Raw genomic sequence first — 24227 nt, 5'->3', positions numbered from 1 at the left:
AAGTATAAATTGTGCTTAAGATAGCAATGAGCATCATGACATGCCTTGAACCGGATGTAAGATCGCAATGAGCATCCTGACATGCCTTGCACAGAGTGTAAGATAGGACCTAGATATTATGTGGGATGCTATAGGAGGCACTATGAACAATCCATTCCTACCTTCCTATCTTCCAATTCTTACCCTATCTATCAACTCAGCTTCATACAACACATTGAAACATTTCTGTAATGATTTGATTGTATTTGCCAGTGAGAGCACTAGTAAGGTGAGGTTCTGATGTTGGACGGCTTGTTATGGATTGCGAAATCCACTCATCTCAAAGGTAGCGATTGGAGCTCCATCACTCCGGAGAACACAGTTCCATCGCTCATTAGTTCATTGCTGGGAGGCTTTATACCCATCTAGCTGACATTTGGCACTGGGCATGTAGCATTTCCTCCAGGACTTTTAGGAGAGCGTGGGGAAGGGAAAGTCAATAAGTGCCAGGTTCATGTTCATTTTACACTCTGCTTAGATTTCATAGATTTCATAAATTACATAAATAATTTGGCATTATGTACCACGCTTAGAATCAGTTTAATCAGTTTACTAGCTTTCTAATAGATCTAGTTTTCCAGCTGAAAGATACAAGCTGTATAGGGATGGCATAGTAAAATTAGCTGAGCTACTTAGCTAACTTAATTGCTTTACTCTTGGATCTACTGAGGCTTTCTGAGGTTTTGATATGGCTAATGTAGTATTGTAAACATGTGGAGCAAAGTGTAATCCAACATTGCTCAGGGTAAAGAAGCACCTGCATGTGTCGACAAACTATTTCAATGTTAGCTAATAATGCTAGCTAGATTAAAGGTGTCCTTCTGCCAAAATCCACTTTTTCGTGTTCTTTATAAAATACAGTAGGTCTCTTTAAGTTGTATATGATGCTGCACATGAAACTGTTCCTAAACCTCCATTGTCTGCAGTAGCTAGTAAAATAAAATACTCAGAAAAACGAGTCGAAAAGCAACCAATGGATTAGTATTTATGGCCTCGCCCACCTTTGCTCACAATCGCCCACAGACAGAGCTGAAGACAGGCAGCCATGCACATCTCGTCAGACAGAAATTAACAGTACTAGGAACAGCATTGCAGTTCGTTCCTGTGTTGTTTGTGCAAATAACACATCAGTGTTCTTTCTATGCTTTGCCCAGTAATTCAGAGCTAAGGAACAAATTGTTAGAATTTTTCTATGGAACACCACCAGCGAAATACAACTGAGATAGATAGGTATATATTTTTAGAACAATTCTACTTAGACTAGTTAAAAGTAAAAATCCGCTTGGGGTTTTGTTCCAACTGCCTGGGTGGCTCTGCTGTGGCTCAGCCAACAAGACCTCTGTGTTTACATGGGATCTCCAGTGGATTTGGCATTTTACAGAGACTCTAAGACTAGGTCAGTGGCTGAACTGCACTTAGCAGGTCATTACACTACATCATTACATGTTGTAAAGTAACATATGACATTATAAAATTGACATTGACAGTGTAAAAAATGTCTTAATTTTAAAAAGTTTCTAACTGTTGTCCATCTTGCTGCATTGCAGTGCTGTTAGCCAATCAGAGGCGATATGTTTGCAAGTATGAATATTTATGAGCAAGAGCCAAAATCCTATCCTATCTTCACTTGCATGCATTGTTTTATATTAAAGCCCATCTGCAGTGTTTTAAAATTGTGATTTCAATACATGTAGTAAAATTCTGAAGCACCAGCTGCTGCCCATTCTACTGCCAACGCTTTTCTACGCCTCTTGACAGCAATAAGTGAATTTTATAGAGTGAATTTAACTGAATTAGAATCATTTTGACACTGGTTATTACTGTATCTCACACTCTTTCCATATGAAATGATTCTTTCCCAATGCAAAAACACATCCATCAACCAACTCCTAGAAATCTCTGCTGCAACAGATGAATTCATACCCCTGTAACCTAAGGCACAAATTAGCCCAGCAAAGCCGTGTACTGTTGATATCCATGCATGGGCCTTTTCACTGAATGTTACTGCTCAGTTCCACAGTGTCTCTTGACGCTACATGCTTTTTAGCTCTGGATATTGACAGTGCATTAAGTGTCTGAGAGTAATGGGATAGGACTTGGGCGAGCTCCAGGACGGAGCACTTTGGGAGAGGTGAAATGAGGACAATGCGAGCCATTCCTCACAGCTCTGTTTACATTTACCCCACACCTGCTTCCTCCACACTGCTGTACATATCACACCACTCCCTGCTCGGGCCCTCAGCGCACTGCAGAGTGCTTTATCGGCTCATTTCTGCAAACAAGAGATTCTTTTGTAAAATCGGAGAGAAGGAATGAAGGAGGGGATTTTTGTAGAGATGCGATCGATCTGATACAATATCGGTATCGGGTCCGATATTGACGTAATTTAACGTTTCGGATATCGGGCGAATGCGGCCCATCCACTTACCACTTATCCATATTCCAGTCCACAGCTTAAACTGGACAATAAACCCGCTGTAACGTTAACACAAAACTCATCACTGATCCGGATTCCAGTTCCAGAGTTTACCCTGAACACCCAGCAGCTTCAGTCTGCGGCTGACTGAGTAAACTTTAGCTGTTTGTCTACAAAAAAAATGTCGATGATCTGGAGAGTTTTGACTTTGGAAACGCCGAACAGCAGAACGGCTACATGTAATATTTGTAATTTGAGGGGTGAACAGATTAACACCAGCAGTCTGTTAGCCTAGCTAGCACTAAACCCACAGCAGCTGCATTCTGGTGTTGTAAAGGTAATAACTACAGACTGGAGTAAACTGTAGTCATAATCCACATAGTCTATAAAACCACAGGATCTACCAACACTAACCAGCACAAACACACCCTTCTGCTGTTAAAAACAACGATTAATTTAGTTCGGAAATACAGTTAGCATCACCAGTTTGCCGTTAGCCATCTCCATTAAGATCTGCAGTCTACTAGCCTTGCTAGCATTGGGCCGTCTGCTGCATTCTGGTGTTTTAAAGGTAATAAGTAACTATTTCAAGTGAACTACAACCATAATCCACATCGAATATCAAACCACAGATCCTACCCACTCTAACCAGCACTGAGAAATCAATCTGTTATTAAAAACAGTGATTAATTCAGCTCGGAAATACAGTTAGCGTAGCCGGTTAGCCGTTAGCCGCTGCAGCTAATCCACTACGCTACACTCTTAAAAATAAAAGTCTCATGCGCAACCAGTACAAAAAAAAATTATTATATATTTAATACTTGTCTATGAAAAGAAAACTATTGCGTGTTTGTGTATGAAGTGTGTCAAATTACTCTGAAATGCATTTACATTAAATGCACTTGTTTATACTCTTCAAAGGGCTGTGTGGTCTGTTTCAGCCTCATTATGTAACCTTAATCATAGTACTATTTATAAACAAGAAGAGCCCTTTCATCGGTATTTGTATCGGTATCAGCAGTTTTATATCACTTTTATATCGGAATCGGATCAGACCTGAAAAAAGCGCAACGTTCCATCACTATTTCTTTTTTTATTTATTTATAGGAATGTCTGATGTGTTTACATTTAATCATATAATTTAATCAATATAATGAACTGAAAGATTGAAAGGTTAAAGATTTCAATTCATGAAATTAACAGAAATAAACACATGAAGAGAAAATACCATTAGTAACAGCCACAATAAAAAAAATACATTTTTGAAATTACAAGATTTGCAGTAAATGTATACAATGACATGCCAAAGGTAATGGGGAGCAGGGTACAACTGCTTGGCAACACCCATATCTGTATAAGTTTTGAGGTGTTATCTTGTGAGCAATGTGAGCAGTGGACAGCGCAGTCCATGCAAAAAGACAAGCCTTCCATAGTCCATTATCTTCCATAGTACACGGCAAAAGTCATGGGATACCCACTTGTAAAAGAAAAGTGTATTAAGTATACTTTTCAAAAGTATACTTAACATGCAAAAGTACACACTTTTTAAAATAAAAAATGTACTTAAATACATACTAAATGTACTATTTTACTAACTTATGGTAGCTTAAGTATATATTTATAAGTACTATATTTAAACACAACATAAATTTAAAGTATTAAATTGTGATTTTGAGAGATTTTTTTGTACAACTGCAAACTTTAGATTTAAGTATGTGGTTTCTAAACACCTTTTTTAATACACTTATATTGAAGTACTGTATATTGTAAATGTACAAATTTGCGTATTGATGCACATACTGTGTTAATGCTACTGAAAAAAAAACACTAAAATGCACTTTAAGCTGTATTTAATGCCACTAAATATATTTTCTATTATGTAATGTAAAGCTTGGTTTAAAAAAACATTTTATGGAAATGCAAAGAAAGTATATTTAATGTGTATTTACATAAAGTATATTACATTAAAAATGCACTTTTAATTTGGACATACTGACATATATTCCTTTTCATAAGGGACAATACAAGGTCCTGTCCCATGACATATGGCATGTCAGTGTTACATGCCAAATTCTCTTAAAAAATTTGTTCTGTATTGCATACAAAGTAGTATAACACATTTATTCATCTTCAGTCATGAATATACACTCAAATTAGACCCAGATTACCCAGGACGGATATTAGTAAGTATAAAATGCCCACTGATTGTATGGATTACCAATTCAGCAAATCAGCTTGTCATTTCCTAAGTACATAATTGGTCCCTGTAATTATCACACTGACCGCTCCTTTCATGGCACTGTAACAATACAATGGTCATTAGGACAAGCTGTTAATAAACCATAAAGAACTGGAAATGGTGAAAAAAATGAAAAGAACAGGGACTCTTGATTTTAGGACTTTACTGCCATCTACAGGCAACAACAAAAAGTGTCATTAACATACAGCACTGAACAAAGGTTTTTACTGTATTTACTGTAAAAACCCAAGATCACATTAGAACAGGTGCAGCTGAACATAAATACACATTTTTTAATTTTTGTTAAAAGAAAATTCTTCTTTTTAGGGTTGGATACCACTGGTTTAGACACTTTCATACTATACAAGACTTTAGCAATCACAAAAAAGCAACCAAAAAAATGTCATGTTTTAAGGAGCTACTCGAAAGAACTAGGCTTGCTGATGTTCAATTCCATAAGCAGCTTACTTGATTTAATATCATTAAGCTCTGATTTACCAAACCAGGTGTTGAATGACAACTACAACTCCAAATCAGGAAAATAAAATGGAACAGCAAACATGTTTCTTACATTTATTTTACTTTGAATTAACTGCAGTCAGTTCAAAACAAAACAAAACAAAAACATAATGTCAAATCTATTTATGCATTTCAGACCTAAACATTTTAAACATACAAAGTTAAATTGGAGCAAATTATGGCTAGAAAAAAAAAGAAAAAAAAAATCTGCAATATTACAAAGGCGTGGCTGCATGAACAGAGGGTATGATATAGATAATAATATATAATATTTTTGCAATAACGATATTCTTGGCGATGTGAAAAAATATTGAATTAAAAATAAATCAAGAATACACTACTGCAACAAAATGAAAACCTAATTCAATAATTGCATATGTTATAATATGTGGCACCCCTAACTGAGATATTAAAAAATACAAGAATTTTATCAGGCCTGATATATCCCCAGTTCAGAATGTGTGGAGAATTTTGAGACAAACAAAAAATTATTAATGATATTTCTATACTCTTACACACATTAATATATGTAAGACACATAATTCAAGAAGAATGGGACACCTGAAGAACTTCATCACTTGGTATACTGAGAGAAAAAACATCCCTTGTGAGAAGGAAAGGCAACATTATAAAGTGGTGAATTATTTACCGTCCAACTATTTTTGGAATGTGTTGCAGGTCTAAAATGCAGAAATAGTATAATAACAAAAAAAAAAATAAAGTTTACAAAACAAAACACGAAATTTAATGGTTGTATACACAACTCTGGAAAAATTTAAAGACCATTAAAAATTATGAGTTTTTTTATTTTACCAAAAACCGAAAACCTCTGGAATATAATCAAGAGGAAGATGGATGATCACAAGCCATCAAACCAAGCTGAACTGCTTGAATTTTTGCACCAGAAGTGGCATAAAGTTATCCAAAAGCAGTGTGTAAGACTGGTGGAGGAGAACATGCCAACATGCATGAAAACTGTGATTAAAAACCAGGGTTATTCCACCAAATATTGATTTCTGAACTCTTAAACCTTTCTGAATATATGAATTTGATTTATTTGCATTATTTGAGGTCTGAAAGCTCTGCATCTTTATTTGTAATTCAAATAAATGCTCTAAATTACAATATTTTTATTTGGAATTTGGGAGAAATGTTCCATACTTTATAGAATAAAACAACAGTGTTCATTTTAGTCAAACTTATACCTATAAATAGCAAAATCAGAGAAACTGATTCAGAAACTGAATCCAGAGCTGTAGGGGGTTTGGCATATTGTAAATGAGGGTCACTTTCAATGTATTCTAAGTTTAAGTAAAGGCCTAGATTTATCATAGGTGACCAAAACCTTTGCACAGTAACATATAGTGGGGAAAATACATATTTGATGCACAGCTAATTTTGCTAAAAAGTTACAAAAGTATGGAGAGGTCTGTACTGATTCTGAGAAAAGGTCAGGAATCAGCTCAGAACTACATGGAAGGACCTGGTTAATGACCTGAAGAAAGCTGGAACCACAGTCTCAAAGATTACCGTTACTAACACACTACGCCGTCATGGATTAACATACTGCAGGGCAGTATGTTAATCCTGCCACAATAGAGGTTTTGGTGTCAACAACACTTGCTGTATTTGGAAGAAGAAGAAAATTTGTGAGTACAACCCAAAGAACACAGTCTCAACTGTGAAGCATGTTGGTAGAAACATCAATCTTTGGGGTTGCCTTTCTGCAAAGGGGACAGGATGACTGGACGGTATTGAAAAGAAGGCAACATTTTGGTCAACAACTTTGGCCAATCTCCAGACCTGAACACAATAGTATTCTTTTGGAGGGACACTCCAAACCAGCAACAGCCCAGAAACTTGAAAGATCTGGAAAAGAATTGTATGGAGGAATGGGTCAAAATCCCTGCTGCAGTGTGTTCAAACTTGAAAACTTGGTCAAGAACTACAGGAAATGTCTCACCACTGAAAAGCAAGAATTTGGTACCAAAGATTAAGTCCTGTTTTTCAAGTCGATCAAATATTTATTTCATGCCATAAATTGCTAATTAATAATATAAAAAGCACACAATTTGACTTACTAGATTTATTTTTAATTCTGTCTCCCACAGTTAAAGTGTCCTTAAGTGTATCAAATACTTATTTTTCCCACTGTATATAGAAAACATCTACGTTTTTTTTTCACCAAACAATGTGAACTTAAATGGTATAGATATTAATAAATGGTCAAATAATTTTATTTATTTATTTTTATTTCCATTGCCAAGTGCTTAATGGCTCGTTCACCAGAGAAAAACACATTCTAATATAAAATAAAATACCCACAGTTTCACTTGTGTATCGTTTTTCACAGAATAGCTTGAAGTCCTCGGCACAGTTCGTTCTTACTGCTGCTGTTCCGGGGAGGGAAATGGGCACAGGTGCTCAAAAAGGGTACATAGAGTTCTGCATGAGTAATCGTACCATGCTGTACCTCACCGCACTGTCAGGTGAGAAAGCACTATAAGTCTTTTCAATCAGTGTCTCCCAGTCCTGCTGCTGTAGTTTAATGTGCTGAATATTGTAGTGTTTTCCTGCTCCAACCCCTCCAACTCGTTCAATCATTAGCTCATTAGAAAAACCTTCTGAGCATCTTATAGTGAAGTTAACAGCAGGGAGATTTATGAGTCTGTACTACTATATAGCATAGAGTTGTAAACTTTTCTCCAGAGCTTAATTCTTAAAGCTGGTTGGTACGAACTGGTCTTTGGTTGTTTGGAGGTAAGTTGGTTAAAAAGCTTGGGACAGCAGTCACAATTTTTTTGTAGTTGCAATTCCTACTCAGACCTTTGGGGGCAGTACTGGTTATTTACCCCAGATTACAAGCCAGCCAAAAATGTAAGCAATGTGGTGATCCTTTTTCCCCCTAAGTTTATTATTTTTATTATTATTTATTTGTTAATTTTTTCTTGTAATTTTTTGTATTCTTGCCTTTCTCCTAAATATAATGTTTTTTTTTATGCGTCCAGTAAGTGTAGGAGTGCCAACTGCCATAAAACCGACAGAAGAAGAAGAAGAAGAAGAAGCCATGTAGTAACAATGGAGGTTCAGAAGAAGCTGTTGCTTCATTCATCTGACTAATGAACCTTTAAACTTAAAGTTCAAAGCTCAACATAAGTGGTTTAATTATATTTGTGTTAGCAAAATCTTGGTACTTATTTGTATTCATTTTTTTCTTTTGTATTCATGTTTTTCTATTTTTGTTCTCTTCTTTGCACTGTCTTTTAAATATGGACAAATCCTGCAACCATATACAACAATTTTATTGAAGCTTTTTCATGGCCATAACAAAGTTGGATTGGTTCTTTACTGTTTCACTACATTTCTCAGGATTTATAAGGACTTCTAAGGACTATTTTAGCCGGACCTGGTGAGAATGATCTAATTCTTTTTGGAAGATCCTTTTGAATAATGTTTTTGTGCATTCATCAATCAAGAAGTTGTAGATATTGATTTTTATTTTTGTAATTTTGTACTTGGTAAATTTGGGGTTTAGTAAAACATTTATCTGCTCTAATAAGGTGGTACCCTTCTCATTTCTAAAATAAAAAAAATACATAACGTGTTATTAAAACATAAATGTTACAAGCTGCTCATCCAAGAGAAAACATACCCCATACTGGTATACTACCCAGTTAAACTGGTTAATAAGCTTAGCTCTTAACCAGCACAGCACATGCTTTCATTTGAGTTTGATGGCTTAGCTCAGAGACTGTAAAAAAGATGGACGACGTGTTGCCATTCCCATTTATTTAATGAAAATGAAGCCAAAATCTTTCTCCATGTTGGCGATCCTGAAACCCGAGTCTGCGCAGTAGAGACCAGTGGAGGGAGAAAGACTGTGGAGAGACAGCCTACTTATTTAAATAACCCCGCCCCTGAGGGCTGCCTCCTCAGAGCTCACACAGTCTATGGTCCCACCCATACAGTCATTGGTCCCACCCCGGCTAGGTGTAACCAAGCCCTTTTACAATAACCACACCTTTTTAAATAGAGCTGAACTCTGTGGGGATATAAAAATTGAAAATATAATCAGAGGTTACACTAGCTCTTCCATTCAAATAATGGAGGTAGAATTACAGTATATTGAAAAAAAAAAACATGATTGAAATTTGTCTGTTTTGCCATTGAAACCTATGGGGATGGGTGGGGTTACACAGCTTTCTGAAACCAAACAGCAGGGGGCGCCCGGCCTGTGGTGGCTTCACTTTTGAGAGACGATGCTCTGTCCAGCTGTACACCGGCTATGGTTTAGCTGGCCTACTAGCATGTCCATCTTGACCAGGCTGGTCATACTGGAGCACTAGCTTGGTCATGGTGGTCATACTGGTCAACGTACTTAATAATACTAATCACCAAACTCAGTCATGCTGCTTTAATAGCCATCTTAAATGTTTCATGTTTGTAGACAAGCACAACCACAAAACATAAAATTAATGAAAACATCATCTTTGCTGGTTTAAATGGGTAAGCTGGTCAACCAGTGGGATCAGCTCCAGTAAGTCACTTACTAACCCTCCACCATAAAACTTGAGTGATCATTAGAGAAAATTAAACCTTAACACAGTTTAAATAATGTTATGAGCATGTAAATGTAAAATGACATATCTACTGTTTTTAATGTGTAAGTTCATAGATGTTTATATTAGACACATACATACATACATACATACATACATATACACACATGGGTCATTGTTTAGCATTATTGCTATTACTTACAGTTAAACATAACAAAAGGGTAAAGAAACCTAATTTATCACTTTTGTGCTTCTGCCATCACCATTACAATCACTGTATTTCACTTTTGTCAAGAAAAAACTATAACATATGTACAGTGAAAATTAAAGATGGACTCTTGGTGTTTTGGGCCGATCACCCCTACCAACTGAGGACGTGGCTGGATGCCACATTAACCTTTTCAGACAAATTCATTTTTTGTTAATTTCACCTAATTTTGGTCACCTCATTAACAGTGGAAACCTAATCTGGTTGTAAATTAATGTAAGGGCTGTACTCACCCAAAAATATTTACATAATAGATATACGTGTAGATTAATGTCAAAGACTTGTTTGCCTTTAAAAGGACACCAATCCAAACTAATTTTCTACAATACAAAAAGATAAGAGACCACATAAAAAATTATGAGTTTCTTTGATTTTACCAAATTAAAAACCTCTGGAATATAAACAAGAGGAAGATGGATGATCACAAGCCATCAAACCAAACTGAACTGCTTAAATTTCTGCACCAGGAGTGGGATACAGTTATCCAAAAGCAGTGTGTAAGACTGGTGGAGGGGAACATGATGCCAAGATGCATGAAAACTGTGATTAAAAACCAGGGTTATTCCACCAAATACTGATTTCTGAACTCTATGAATATCATAAACTTTATGAATATGAACTTGTTTTCATTGAAAGCTCTGCATCTTTTTTGTTATGTCAGCCATTTCTCATTTTCTGCAAATAAATGCTGTAATTTTTATTTATTTTATTCATTATTATAAATACAGTTTGCAGAGCACAGTGATGAGTCTAGAGAACTCTGTCCAAAAATGTGCACAAGCAACACAATAAACTGATTTCTGGGATATTATACATGATTTGCAGGCGTCAGAGACACTATCAATATGCAGGAGATTTAATATCTCTGTTAATGTGCCATACACTCTCTTTCTCATCATATAATGTACTTTACTTTTTACAACCAACCACATAAAAAAAAAAAAAAACTGTGAAACTCTATACTGCTATTCACAGTATGGGCTAAAAGCTGCACTGTTGAGAAAGAAAATATTTTTTGTGTTTTACACATTACATAAATGTCCTTACTGAGCTGCCTGCTGCTAATGAGTGAGTGTCTGCAGCTGTGCTTCAGCTCCAGAGCTCCATCTAGCAGCTGAATGAGAAACTGCAGATTTTTCCTGAACCAGGCAGCTTCAACAGTGAGCAACACAGAGCTGCTGTAATCCTTAAATCACAAATATAAACTGATCGGCTCTCAAAATTGGCTAATTCGAAAAATATGGCTTTGTATCGGTATCAGCCAATTTTCAGCCAAAATATGTGACTGGCCGATAACGGTAGAAAGCCATTCTATCTTTCTACCTGTATTAAAAATAATTACAACATGAAAAAAATTGCCAGTCAAAGTCAAAGGCACTCTGATGAAAAAAATGACTCAAAAGCCTTTAATGTGTCATGGCATGTAAATTTATTTATTTATTTATTTATTTATTTTTATTTGCCATGACACATTAAAGGCTTTTTTAGCCATTTTTCTTTTGACTTATATATTTTTTCATATTTCAATTTTTGCCCAGCTTCAAAACCTGCACCTGTTGGAAAGATTCACAATTCTAATACTCCTAGCGCTTCAGCCCATATTTTTCTTTAATAATTACAACATTATTAGGAAGTTGTTTCATTAACTGAAATCATTTTACTGAAGTCACTGCAACATAACGCAAATCTGGCAATTATTTTTTACATTGTATCAAATGAATGTAATATTCCAGTTAATCAAGTTTCTAGAATTAGAAAAAAAATCTATAAAAAATAAAGCTCTACAAAGTTTAGAAGTGACAATGACAAATGGCTGTTAGTGAGATTAAACAAAAAGGGCGTGAGAGAAATTCACAGTATATAAGCTAACCTGAATATCTTATGGGCTCAGTGAGCTGCTGTTCTGCTTTATTCAGTCTAACGTCAGTCAAAATGTAGATCTGGGCGTTTTACCCATGCATGGTGTACTTTTCCCACATTACCCACAGTTCCCGCTGGTCGTCTTGGTACCACAGGCAGCCGTGCTGCCCGTCTTCGAACACTGCTTTATGCAGGAGCCCAGTCTGTCTGCCAGCTGGAACGGGTTCAGGAGGTGATACTAAAAGCACAGAGAGTAATATGGTGCGGTTTTCTTTTAAATATGTATGCTTTGTTTTTCAGACTCTTTGTCTCAGCAGCATCCTTTCAGCTGAACTATGAGTCTAATGTAGCTAAAACGTAAACTGAAAGTTTATTCTACAAATTAGCATCAAACAAACTGAAATTAGCTTAAAAGTAAAATAAAATGCATTTATTGTGAATTTTAGTTGTTTTGATGGATACATATTACACATGTGAATATGGTTGGGAGTAAAAAATGCTTAGATGTGGTTTTATAAGTTAAACCATAACCTGTGTAGCAGAACATCTCATAGAAACTACATATCTTATCATAGCCTAGCCTAAACTAGGTTAGCTTTGTTTTTAGCATTGCATTGTTTTTGTGATTATTCCTTAGCTTGCTGTAGAGCTAGAAGCAGACATAGTGTTTAGCGTCTGAAGGCTTTAACAGTGAGCTGGGTGTGTATGGGTGAATACCAATATAATGTGCCTTTTGTGTAGCAGCCTTATTATTTAAATTTCATACTACTACCTGATTAAGTTCTATTTTTTAAATGGTTCAATAACACATTGTACAAGGATAAGGTCACCATGAACAATTCAAAATGTTTGCAACTCTAGGTGAGCTATATTTTTAACTATATCATATATTTATGTATTTACATATATACATATATACATAATTATATATTTTAATATATATTAAAATCTTAAGTTTTCTTTACAGCTTTTTAAAGCTTATGTGCACTATTACCAGTCACCAGTAATGTTTAGTTGCACTTACTGCTGAACAAGGGAGTTATGTCAGATAGATTTTTTGATTGTTTGCATTATCTACTTTTTGGTCTTTTAAGAAGTTTTAGGTAAAATGTATTCAGAAATATTAATAAAATGCTTTTAAGCAACACTGTACATAATCAAAATTTTAAAATATGACAATATGAAACAGTATATTAAACAGTATAGTACATTTAAAACCTTACCAAGACTGGTAGTATATAAACAATTTTACTCAACTATTAAAAAGCCTAGATATTGTATATTACTTTAATTATGTTGTTTGTTCTAAATATGTTGTTTGTTCTCATTGTTGTTATTAAAGACACCTGCTCCACATATTTTTAATAGTTACATATTTAAATATATAAAACTAATAGCGACCATTTGCCTGTAATGAATTACTACTACCTGTCGAGTAGAGTCAAGGCTGGGATCAGGTTCATCCGTCATCTGCACGGTGAAGTCTGAGGAGAAACGTGTGCACTGAAGGATTGCGGCCATTTCTGCATCTACATCCATTGTCAGGTTTGTCTGTGCAAAACATCAGCAGTGATCAAAGTAAAGATTACTGGTACATTCACATGATGGTGTGTGTTTATATCAATTTGACTGCTTCAGATACAACAGCAGCTACCCCAGAGAACACAGTTCAACTGCTCCACATACCAAAGATATGTTTTTTTGTTGTTGTTTTTTACCATTGCTCTAGCCTGCTATAGAGCAAGGTGACCAGGCTTTTTGGTGCTTGATTGACAGCAGAATTCACTAATATATAGGGGTGTCCACAAACATTAGGTCATATTGTGCATTTTAAAGTGACATAGTGGATGTTTGTTAGCATACTATTATTACTATATACATATTTTTTACTATATCAGCTTTATAGTGCTTAAAGAATACCAGCTATATAAAAATGTGAGCGTTAATCTGGAACTCTGATTATGTATCGTAAGTGTACAATACCTTAAAGGAATATGAAGCATCAAATGCAAAATGTTCTTCACAGTCTGGCACAGTCCCTTTGTATGTAACCAGTGCTTTGGACCGAATGGAGTGTTTGGGCAGTTTAAAAATACGGTAGGTCCCGGATGCATATTTAATATCACCTAAAAAATATAATTAAAAAATGACAGTATTAAAAAACATAGCATATAACTAAATTAATTTGAAAGGTTTTCATTCATTTTAAAATGTCTAGTTGTGGTCTCTAGTAGGAATTAATGCCATGTGAGACGTTTTGTGGGGGAAAAAGTGTTGCGGTTTCTAACAACAGTTAGAAATGTTTTAAAAAATAAAGACTAGTCTTAAGGTCTATGTAAAAACATGAAATCCACCGGAGAGCCTACGTAAACACACAGAGCTGAGTAGTACTGGTCCAGAAAGTACAAATCCACCCCAGGCTTTTCTTGGCTGAGCAGCAGCTGAGCTGCCCGGGCAGTTGGAACAAGACCCCGGGTTGGATTTTTACTTTTAACTGTAAACAGAACTGTTTTAAATATACACCTACCTATCTCAATTGTACTTCGCTGGTGGTGTCCCATAGACAAATTCTAAACATTTGTTTCTTAGCTCTAAATTACTGGTAAAAGCATAAAACACTGATGTGTTATTTGCACAAATAACACAAGAATGAACTGTCATGCTGTTTCTAGCGCTGTTAGCTCCTATCTGACGAAACCTGCCTGGCTGCGTGGCTTCAGTGCTTTTCCTGATCAACTCATTTTTCTAAACATTTTCTTTTACTAGCTACTGCAGACAATGAAGATTGAGGAAATGTTTCATGTGCAGCATCATATAAAACTCAGTGGAACCTATTGTATTTTATAAAGAACAAGAAAAAGTGGATTTTAGCGAAAGACCTTTAAGCTTAAGCTACACCTACACTAGCACAGAAAGGGATTTGACTTATAATAGGATGCTTTAAATCAAACTGAGACTCTTAGGTAATAAATTACACACACTGTATACAAAAAGTACTCTTATCAATTAACATGCAACTAAACAACTTTTTAATAAAAAACAGCTTAAAATTCAAGTGAATTGACCTGATATTACCTGCTTTCTTTTGAAGCTCTTGATTGTGGATTTGAATATGACTGGCTGCAACCAGGTAAGGCGTGCTGAAGCCCAGTTCCTTCACGAGGGATATGAGATCTTGCCAGTAGAGACCACCAGCCATTCCTTCACCTGACACAGGAAAACATTCAGGTCAGATTTGGCTGTATAGAGCATGTACAATATAATCCACAGATTAACAGTGATGGTTTGGAAAATAGGAAGAAAAATCTTTACTTTGCAATTGTTTGTGTGTGCTGTGCAGCTATGGTAATGCCTAATTAATACATAAACATTTAGGATTGGTTTCCCAGACAGGGATTAATCCTAGTTGTACACTTAATTTTCCTTTCCTTTCCTAAATCTCGATTTAAAATGGTTTAGGCCTTGTTTAGGGAACTGCCCAATAGGGTTGGTTTCCAAGACAGTGATTAAAGGAGAATTCCAGTGTAAAATTGACTTTATGGACAATATGTCAACCGTCGAGCATGAACGAATAGGTAGGATAGTTGAGCAGATTGCAAAATTAATTTCTTGCAAATGAATTCCAGCTGTTGCTAAAAAAATATCTGCTTACAGTTGATATTAGAATGCAAAGAACCAACAACAAATTACATAAACATTGCTTAAAATGTTTTACTATTCGTTCGTGCTCGATGGTCGACTTATTGAGACTTAAATTTGAGATGGTGACACCTAGAGATTTACCTACACTAAATGCCTCATTATGAATATCAGGGCTCTCTGGATTCTATCAATGAAGTGTGGAGCTACTCTGAGCCTGGAGAACAGTGGAAAAGTCGATTTATCTGCAGGGGAAAATTATGCCCCATCTCACTCATTTTAAAGCATGTTTGGTCAAAGTGCACAAACTACTGGATCTCAGAAAGCTGCAGGTGAGCGGAGGTGGGCTATTTAACAAGGTTAAGTATTTTTTATTACGTTTTAATACATCCAAAGTCCATTTCACACCAGTGTTCTCATTTAAGCCTAGTCCTAGTAATCTCTATTGACAGTGCTGTATAGACCAGGACTAGGCTTTCCTTCCTGGCAAACCAACCCATATAAGTATATGAACAAATAATCTATTTTCAGTTCAAATCCAGTCTTTCAAGTAAAATAAATATAATTTTTTTTTTACATTATAATAATACAGAAGTAAAATCAAATAAAAAGTCAGTTTTCATAAACTCTCTACAATATGACACTATTCAAAGTGTTCAACGGGCAATAACTCTGTGCTTTGTGATTCACTTGATTATCAATGCTTTTAGAGCTTTTGGATAATTCACAATATTTAGTAAGCTTGATTCCACAGATACAGAACCACGCTATTTTTCTAGAGCTACAGCTCTGGAAAAAAAAATAAGAGACCACTTAAAAATGATGAGTTTCTTTGATTTTACCAAATTGAAAACCTCTAGAATATAATCAAGATGAAGATGGATGATCACAAGCCATTAAACCAAGCTGAATTGCTTGAATTTTTGCAACAGGAGTGCAGGCATAAAGTCTTTTTTGTTATTTCCGCCATTTCTCCTTTTTTGCAAATAAATACTCTAAAAGTCTATTTTTATTTGGAATTTGGGATAAATGTTTTCTGTAGTTTATAGATTAAAAGAACATTGTTCATTTTACTCAAACATATACCTATAAATAGCAAAATCGGAGAAACTGATTGTATGTATGTATATTTATTTACAATTGTGCTTAGGCATTTTAGGCTATGGTCACTCTCAGTATGCTGCCATTGTTAACAACTTCCTACTCTCTCTCTCTCTCTCTCTCTCTCCCTCTCTCTGTGGGATATTTGAGCAATAGTTGTTTGTAGATGCACAAAAATGTAGGTCAGTAGTAGAGAAGAAAGATAAATATGTGTTTAAAGTTGTAAAAATGTGTCAGTAAACAGTGATGAGAAATCATTGCGAAATCCTGGATATTTTGCTACATTGAGAAATCCTGGTCTGACCCATTTTTAGATCCAGAAAAAAAGAAGATATGTTCGGGAAAAAGAGGACATAGGGTCACACTGCTTTTTGTGACCTTCTGACATATTTTTGAAGATCCATTTGTCCACTATTCAGTGTGCAAAGGAGCTGATAATAGTATGCACAAATATCAAATTTTTCCATCTTATTGCTAAAGAGATTTTCACCTAGATAATTTACAAAATAGTTCAGATACCCCAAAGAACTGCATCCTCTCTGAAAGAGTCTGGAACCACCTTATTTGCGTACATGTCACTGAAGTAAAGTTCACCACCTTCCTGTAGGTTACAGAAACAAAATAAAAGCAACATTAATAAGTGCACAACAATAATATGTCATTAATAAATGTTATTTTTATTTCATATACAGTGGTGTGAAAAAGTGTTTGCCCCCTTCCTGATTTCCTGATTTTTTGCATGTTTGTCACACTTAACTGTTTCAGAACATCAAACCAATTTAAATATTAGTCAAAGACAACACAGGTAAACAAAAAATGACATTTTTAAATAAAGGTGTTTTGATTAAGGGAGAAAAGAAATCCAAACCTACATGGCCCTGTGTGAAAAAGTGATTGCCCCCTTGATAAAACATACTGTCTTTGTTGTTTCTGACACCTGAGTACACTGTCTTTAGCCACACCCAGGCCTGATTATTGCCACACCTGTTCTCAATCAAGACATCACTTAAATAGCCTGCCTGACAAAGTGAAGTCCACCAAAAGATCACAAAGCTACACATCATGTTGAGATCCAAATTCAGGAACAATTGAGAAAAACGTAACAAAAAAAGGTGTAACAAAATGCAAAAAATCAGGAAATCAGGAAGGTGGCTTTTTCACACCACTGTACAACAATAACTCTAATACACTGTACACAAAACAGAAATATTACACACTTGTGACAACCCTAAAAGGTAAGTTCTTTTCTGCTTTGTGCAATATTTAAAATTTCATTATTGATATTTAATGTGATATGAACTATATAGACCAAAGTACTAAGACATTTTTTTATGACATGCCTTTCTACAGTTGCATCTCAAAAATAAGAATATCGTTGAAAACTTACTTTATTTCAGTAATTCAGTTCAAAATGTGACACTATGTGATCTTATATAGATGTATTACAAACAGAGTGATCTATTTTAAGTGTTTCTTTTATTGTTATTGATTATGGCTTACAGCCAATGAAAACCCAAAAATCAGTATCTCAGATAATTAGAATATTAGCTTTTGGTACTTTTTTCAGTGTGGCAAGTCCTGCTGGAAAATAAAATCTGCATCTCCGTAAAAGTTGTGAGCATGAAGTGAAGGTAAGCATGAAACACTGCACTGACTTTAGACTTGAACACAGTGGATCAACACCAGCAGATGACAGGTCTCTCCAAACCATCACTGATCATCAGTTAATTTTTACATTTCATTAGGAATCAAGGAACCAGAGTCTGGAGGAAGAGTAGAGAGACACACAGTCCAAACTGCTTGAGGTCTAGTGTGGTTTGGAGAGCCATGCCATCTGCTGGTGTAGGTCCACTGTACACAAAAAAGAGAATATTAGTTTTAGCTACTAGAGGAAACATCTCACCTTGAGTACCTTGTAAGCTTCTCTCAGGACAGCTCTTTTGTCTGGACACAGGCATATCACACAGTTTGATCTGTACACAGGAAGAAAAGTTTATATGTTTTGTATGATTTTAGATAATCATTAAATTTAGGATGTTAAGCAGAGAAGAGGCCTGATACATTGAGTGAGAAAGTGAAGAACATGAACAAGACTGGTGGGAAGAACATGCCAAGGGTTATTCCACCAAATATTGATTTCTGAACTCTTAAAATTGTACGAAAATGAACTTGTTTCCTTTTCATCTGAAATCTCTCCATCTTTTTTGTTATTTTCTGCAAATAAATGCTCTAAATTACAATATTTTTATTTGGAATTTAGAAGAAATGTTGTCTGTAGTTTATAGAATAAAACAACAATGTTCATTTTACTCAAACATAAACCTATAAATAGCAAAATCAGAGAAACTGATTCAGAAACTGAAGTGGTCTCTAAGTGGTCACTAGGCTTAATTCCTGTACAGGAAACTGCACCATAATGTATTAAAGCAACCCAATATGTTATAGTTTAAGAACTGTGGTTAATTACTGTGTTGTTGCAGTGTATTTTCTAATGCAGAAATAATGCACATATTTCAATCAAGTTTTACTTAATTTAATGCATAATGCTTAGTCAATGTTTTTTATATATATAATATAAGGTGGGATACATACACAATCACATCCACAGAGCTGTCTTTGATCCCTGCTTCACCGAGCTTCTCCATGTACCCTTGAAGAAACACAGTGTTTGGCTTGGCATAACCAAATAGCTCCTGGTGGTACTGGATATATTTCCTTGATGCTTCTACCTGAGTAAAGAAAAATCATGGATTTCTTGCTTAGTGCTTGGCTAAGTGGACCTAAAATAATATCATAATATTATGCCACTGAAAAAAAACCTAGGTAACAGTCAACAGTTAAATGTTCATTGCTATCTTGGCTACACAGTGTCAATGTTGAAGCATGGAGAGATTGTGGAGAGCGGACGCAAATGCAAGTCATTTATTTACAAATGAAGAAAACAAACAATAAACCAAAAACGTGAACAGCAAAGAAACACTGAGTACAAAAGGACTAAAAGAAAACAAAGAATGATGCGCAGACATAATCTGAACAGACATAATAACATACAAGAACCGACAAAGGAAACAGGAAACACAGGGGGCTATAAATACACACAAGGTGGGGAAAGGAAACAGGGAACAACTGGGGAAAGGTAATGAGGGGCGGAGCTACAGATGAAACACAGGTGAAGGCACTAGACGGGGGCGGAGACACGGAAGAACACACATCAGAGCACATGCAGGACATAAACAAACAAGAGGGCAGTAAAAACATGGCGAGAGGACAGGACAGACACGGAACAGGGCCAGGACGTGACACACAGACAAGTCATGTGCGCTTAATGTGTATTGCACACACAGAAGGACACGCAGCAACACATAAAGAAAAATAACGTTGCTGTTCATGAATGACCTGCTCGTGCACCTTCTCAGCTGAGATTACATTACATTACATTTGGCAGACGCTTTTGTCCAAAGTGACTTACAATAGTGAAGATGCACTGGACGTATCCAGGCAGCTGTGCCATTAGAATAGCAATCTGCCAAAATAAGTATCAGGGCTGATTTTTTTTTCTTACAGATTGAATTACTGTATCTGTTTTAAACAGTATAATTGAACAGATACACAAGTTGATGTGTAATTAGTAAAGTACCAGTTCTGGTGTCATGTCAATGCCAGTCACATGACCATCTTCTCCCACCAGTTTGCTGAGCATGTAGCAGTCCCTGCCTGATCCACTTCCCAAATCTAGAATCGAACACCCCTTCAGTTTCTCAGGAACCACAACACCACAACCAAGGAACCTGCAGTAGAGACCAAACCCTGAGTTACACTCTGAAGAACTGACAAGCTGAAGGAATTAAAGTGAATGAGGAGAGAGCAGTGCACTGACATGCCAAAAATCATGGGCCTTAAATCATGAGAGACAATATGTAAGCTGACTACACAGTGCAAATGTTGTGAGGTGTTTTCTTGTGAGAGAAGCTGAACAATGTAAGGTGATGTGAATTAGCAGAATTAGAATGAGGTCTGACAATGGGTGCCCAGATGTGTGGGTATTTAACATTCCTCGATCCAGTGTCACAGATGTGCCGATAATACACCATAGAAGGTATTACCACCCACAGTGAACGGCGCAGGAGCACAGTAATAATTGTGACTGGCAGAATGAGGCTAGAAACAGTCAAAATACTCTGGTTAAAATCACATCCACATTGAATGTAAAAGGCCCACATTTGTGGCAGAACAGTATATAAAGTATTTAATCAAACCACACTTTTGATTTAGAATTGAGTCACTGTAACAGATGTGCTGAATGTGTATATCTGTACTGTACATCACCTCTTACAAACATCTGGATGGACTTGTTGAAGGGCTGTTTTGGCGCTCGGGGACAGAAGACGAGAGGGCGCTGGGCAAGCAGCACTGGTCTGCAAATCTTCTCCAGTCTCCAGAGAACTGTAATAACTCTAAACCAAAAGAAAAAAAAAACCACAGATCCATAAGAAACAATGCATAAAATAATTCTCTGGATACTGCCCAGAGAGAACACACCTCTACACAACAGAACAAATGATAAGCAATAAATAATGTGTATTATCTTAATTTCTGCTTAAATTTCTAAATACAGTTCTTAATTATTTCATCCATATGTTTTAAACATCTTGAAATCAAGCTACAATTAGCTAAATCTTTAACATATTTAAACATATGGGTGCATCTTAAAAAAAATGAATATCATTAAAAAGTTTCTTTAATTCAGTTAAAAATGTGATTATATATGATATATTATATAGATGTATTACACACAGAGTGATCGATTTTAAGCGTTTATTTATTTTATTATTGATGATTATGTCATACAGCCAATGAAAACCAAAAATCAGTGTCTCAGAAAATTTGAATATTAGAATTATTTATATGTTATAGAATTATATCGAATATTATATGTGCCAAGGCCTGCTGGAAAATGCGAGAGGAAAATGAAGAGTGGAGAGACACACAGTCCAAACTGCTTGAGGTATAGTGGGAAGTTTCCACCAATCAGTGATGGTTTGGAGAGACATGTCATCTGCTGGTGTTGATCCACTGTTATATATCAAGTCTAAAGTCAGTGCAGTGTTTTCCCACAAAATCTAACAGCACTTCATGCTTCCCTCTGCTGACAACTTTTATGGAGTTGCGGATTTCATTTTCCAGCAGGACGCGACACACTGCCCACACTGCCAAAAGTATCAATTGGTCTTATTTAATATTTTAATTTTCTGAGATACTGACTTTTGGGATTGTCATTATATAATGTATATATAATGTACACAAAAAAAATCACCTTCAGCAGAACAAACGATGATAGCTCTGATGAATAAAAGGAAAAAATCTTAATTTCTGTTTAAATTTCTAAAGACAGTACTTAATTCTTTTATCCATATGTTTTAAATCTGGAAACTAAGTTACATTTTGCAAAAAAAAAGTTTTAACATATTTAAACATATAGGTGCATCTAAAAAATAGAATATCATTAAAAAGTTATTTTATTTCAGTAATTCAGTTAAAAAGGTCATGTGAAACTCATATATTATATAGATGTATTACACACAGAGTGATCTATTTTAAGTGTTTATTTATTTTATTGTTGATTACTATGGCTCACAGTCAATAAAAGCCCAAAAATCAGTGTCTCAGAAAATTAGAATATTATATAAGACCAATTGGTACTTTTGGCAGTGTGGGCAGAGTGCAGCAAGTCCTGCTGGAAAATGAAAACGACTTTTAACGACTTTTTCCATATTAACATACAGTTACGTCTCAATTTATACATATATGTTTGCAGTGAGGATAAAAAAAAAACAGAAAACTGAGGTAATTTATTTCAGCAGTGATACTACAGCTAGTCTACTGTTCACCTCACCCAAAACCACAAAAACTCACCTTCACTTTCTCATGCACCACAGACGCCATGCTCACAGCCGGGTTCTGAGGTAAAAACACCAAAATAATTCAGTATTAGGATGAATATAATGTAAAATACTGTTTTAAGCTGCAGTTGACTGGTTCTCAGACTCTACTTTATCTTTCCAGCGCTGAAAACTCAGTAAACACAGAGTCCACAGTATGAGGAGGCGGTACTGACCTGGCGGTTCTGTATCGAGAAGTACTGTCGGTTCCGGTATGAAACTTGCAACAGAGCTTTCTGAGGGAAGATTTCCTTTTTAAGTGCAAGACGCAGAATTACCTTCCAGTCTGTTTTATAACACCCGTATTTCGACAAACGAGTCGATATAAGAGGCGTGGCCTGGCGGAAAACAGGTAGGAAATTTAAAAGGCTAAAGTCCAACTAAAGGAGCAGAGGCCGCAATACCACCGCCAACCACAAGGTGTGAGTAAAGCCATATATATATACATCCTCAATTCTCAGGCCTTTAAACACAACATAAACATGTCCAAAATACACAATTTCTCACAATATAAACCAGGGGTGTCCAAACTTTTTTTGTTGGGGGCCAGAAGGAGAAATATTTGAAGTCACGGGCCACAGACTCTATAATAACACAAATAATGTAATATACCACTTTAATTAATAATTTTCTTGATTATTTTTATGTACACACCATTTTACTTGACTCACTATCTTTATCTATCTTTGACAGTGTTGTGTAAACTAAGATTTTTCAAATTGGTGTTTAATTTCATGATGTCTCTTAATATTAAACTTTTAGACTGTTTGCCCCGTTTGTCTGCGCTAGAAATGCACACCCTCTCCGCTTTTAGACTCTTTGGCCCGTTTGTCTGCGCTAGAAATGCACACTCTCCGCTTTTAGACTCTTTGCCCCATTTGTCTGCGCTTGAAATGTGCACCCTCTCCGCTTTTAGACTCTTTGGCCCATTTTTCTGCGCTAGAAATGCACACCCTCTCCGCTTTTAGACTCTTTGGCCCGTTTTTCTGAGCTAGAAATGCGCACTCTCTCCGCTTTTAGACTCTTTGCCCCATTTGTCTGCGCTTGAAATGCGCACCCTCTCCGCTTTTAGACTCTTTGGCCCGTTTTTCTGCGCTAGAAATGCACACCCTCTCCGCTTTTAGACTCTTTGGCCCGTTTTTCTGCGCTAGAAATGCGCACTCTCTCCGCTTTTAGACTCTTTGGCCCGTTTTTCTGCGCTAGAAATGCACACCCTCTCCGCTTTTAGACTCTTTGCCCCATTTGTCTGCGCTTGAAATGCGCACCCTCTCCGCTTTTAGACTCTTTGGCCCGTTTTTCTGCGCTAGAAATGCACACCCTCTCCGCTTTTAGACTCTTTGCCCCGTTTGTCTGCGCTAGAAATGCACACCCTCTCCGCTTTTAGACTCTTTGGCCCGTTTGTCTGCGCTAGAAATGCACACTCTCCGCTTTTAGACTCTTTGCCCCATTTGTCTGCGCTTGAAATGTGCACCCTCTCCGCTTTTAGACTCTTTGGCCCATTTTTCTGCGCTAGAAATGCACACCCTCTCCGCTTTTAGACTCTTTGGCCCGTTTTTCTGAGCTAGAAATGCGCACTCTCTCCGCTTTTAGACTCTTTGCCCCATTTGTCTGCGCTTGAAATGCGCACCCTCTCCGCTTTTAGACTCTT

At 36.1% G+C, this 24227-nt stretch overlaps 1 protein-coding gene across 1 annotated transcript; it reads right to left on the bottom strand.

Moving 5' to 3' along the window:
• Nucleotides 1-9847: 9847 nt before the first annotated feature.
• On the bottom strand, nt 9848-22913 carry zgc:153372 (uncharacterized protein LOC767695 homolog). The gene is made up of 11 exons (XM_022682027.2): nt 22756-22913; nt 22554-22598; nt 20967-21094; nt 20278-20428; nt 19233-19369; nt 18544-18613; nt 17160-17241; nt 14976-15107; nt 13884-14026; nt 13329-13451; nt 9848-12138 (listed from the first exon to the last, which is right to left on the bottom strand). Exons 2-11 carry the CDS (start codon nt 22581-22583, stop codon nt 12019-12021), a joined length of 1116 nt encoding a protein of 371 aa, XP_022537748.2. The 5' UTR covers nt 22584-22598; nt 22756-22913; the 3' UTR covers nt 9848-12018.
• Between the last annotated feature and the right edge of the window lie 1314 nt (nt 22914-24227).

Source organism: Astyanax mexicanus, chromosome 18 (assembly GCF_023375975.1).
Source record: "Astyanax mexicanus isolate ESR-SI-001 chromosome 18, AstMex3_surface, whole genome shotgun sequence".
NCBI classification, from domain to species: Eukaryota; Metazoa; Chordata; class Actinopteri; order Characiformes; family Acestrorhamphidae; genus Astyanax; species Astyanax mexicanus.
This window is presented reverse-complemented; position numbering and strand designations above follow the sequence as displayed.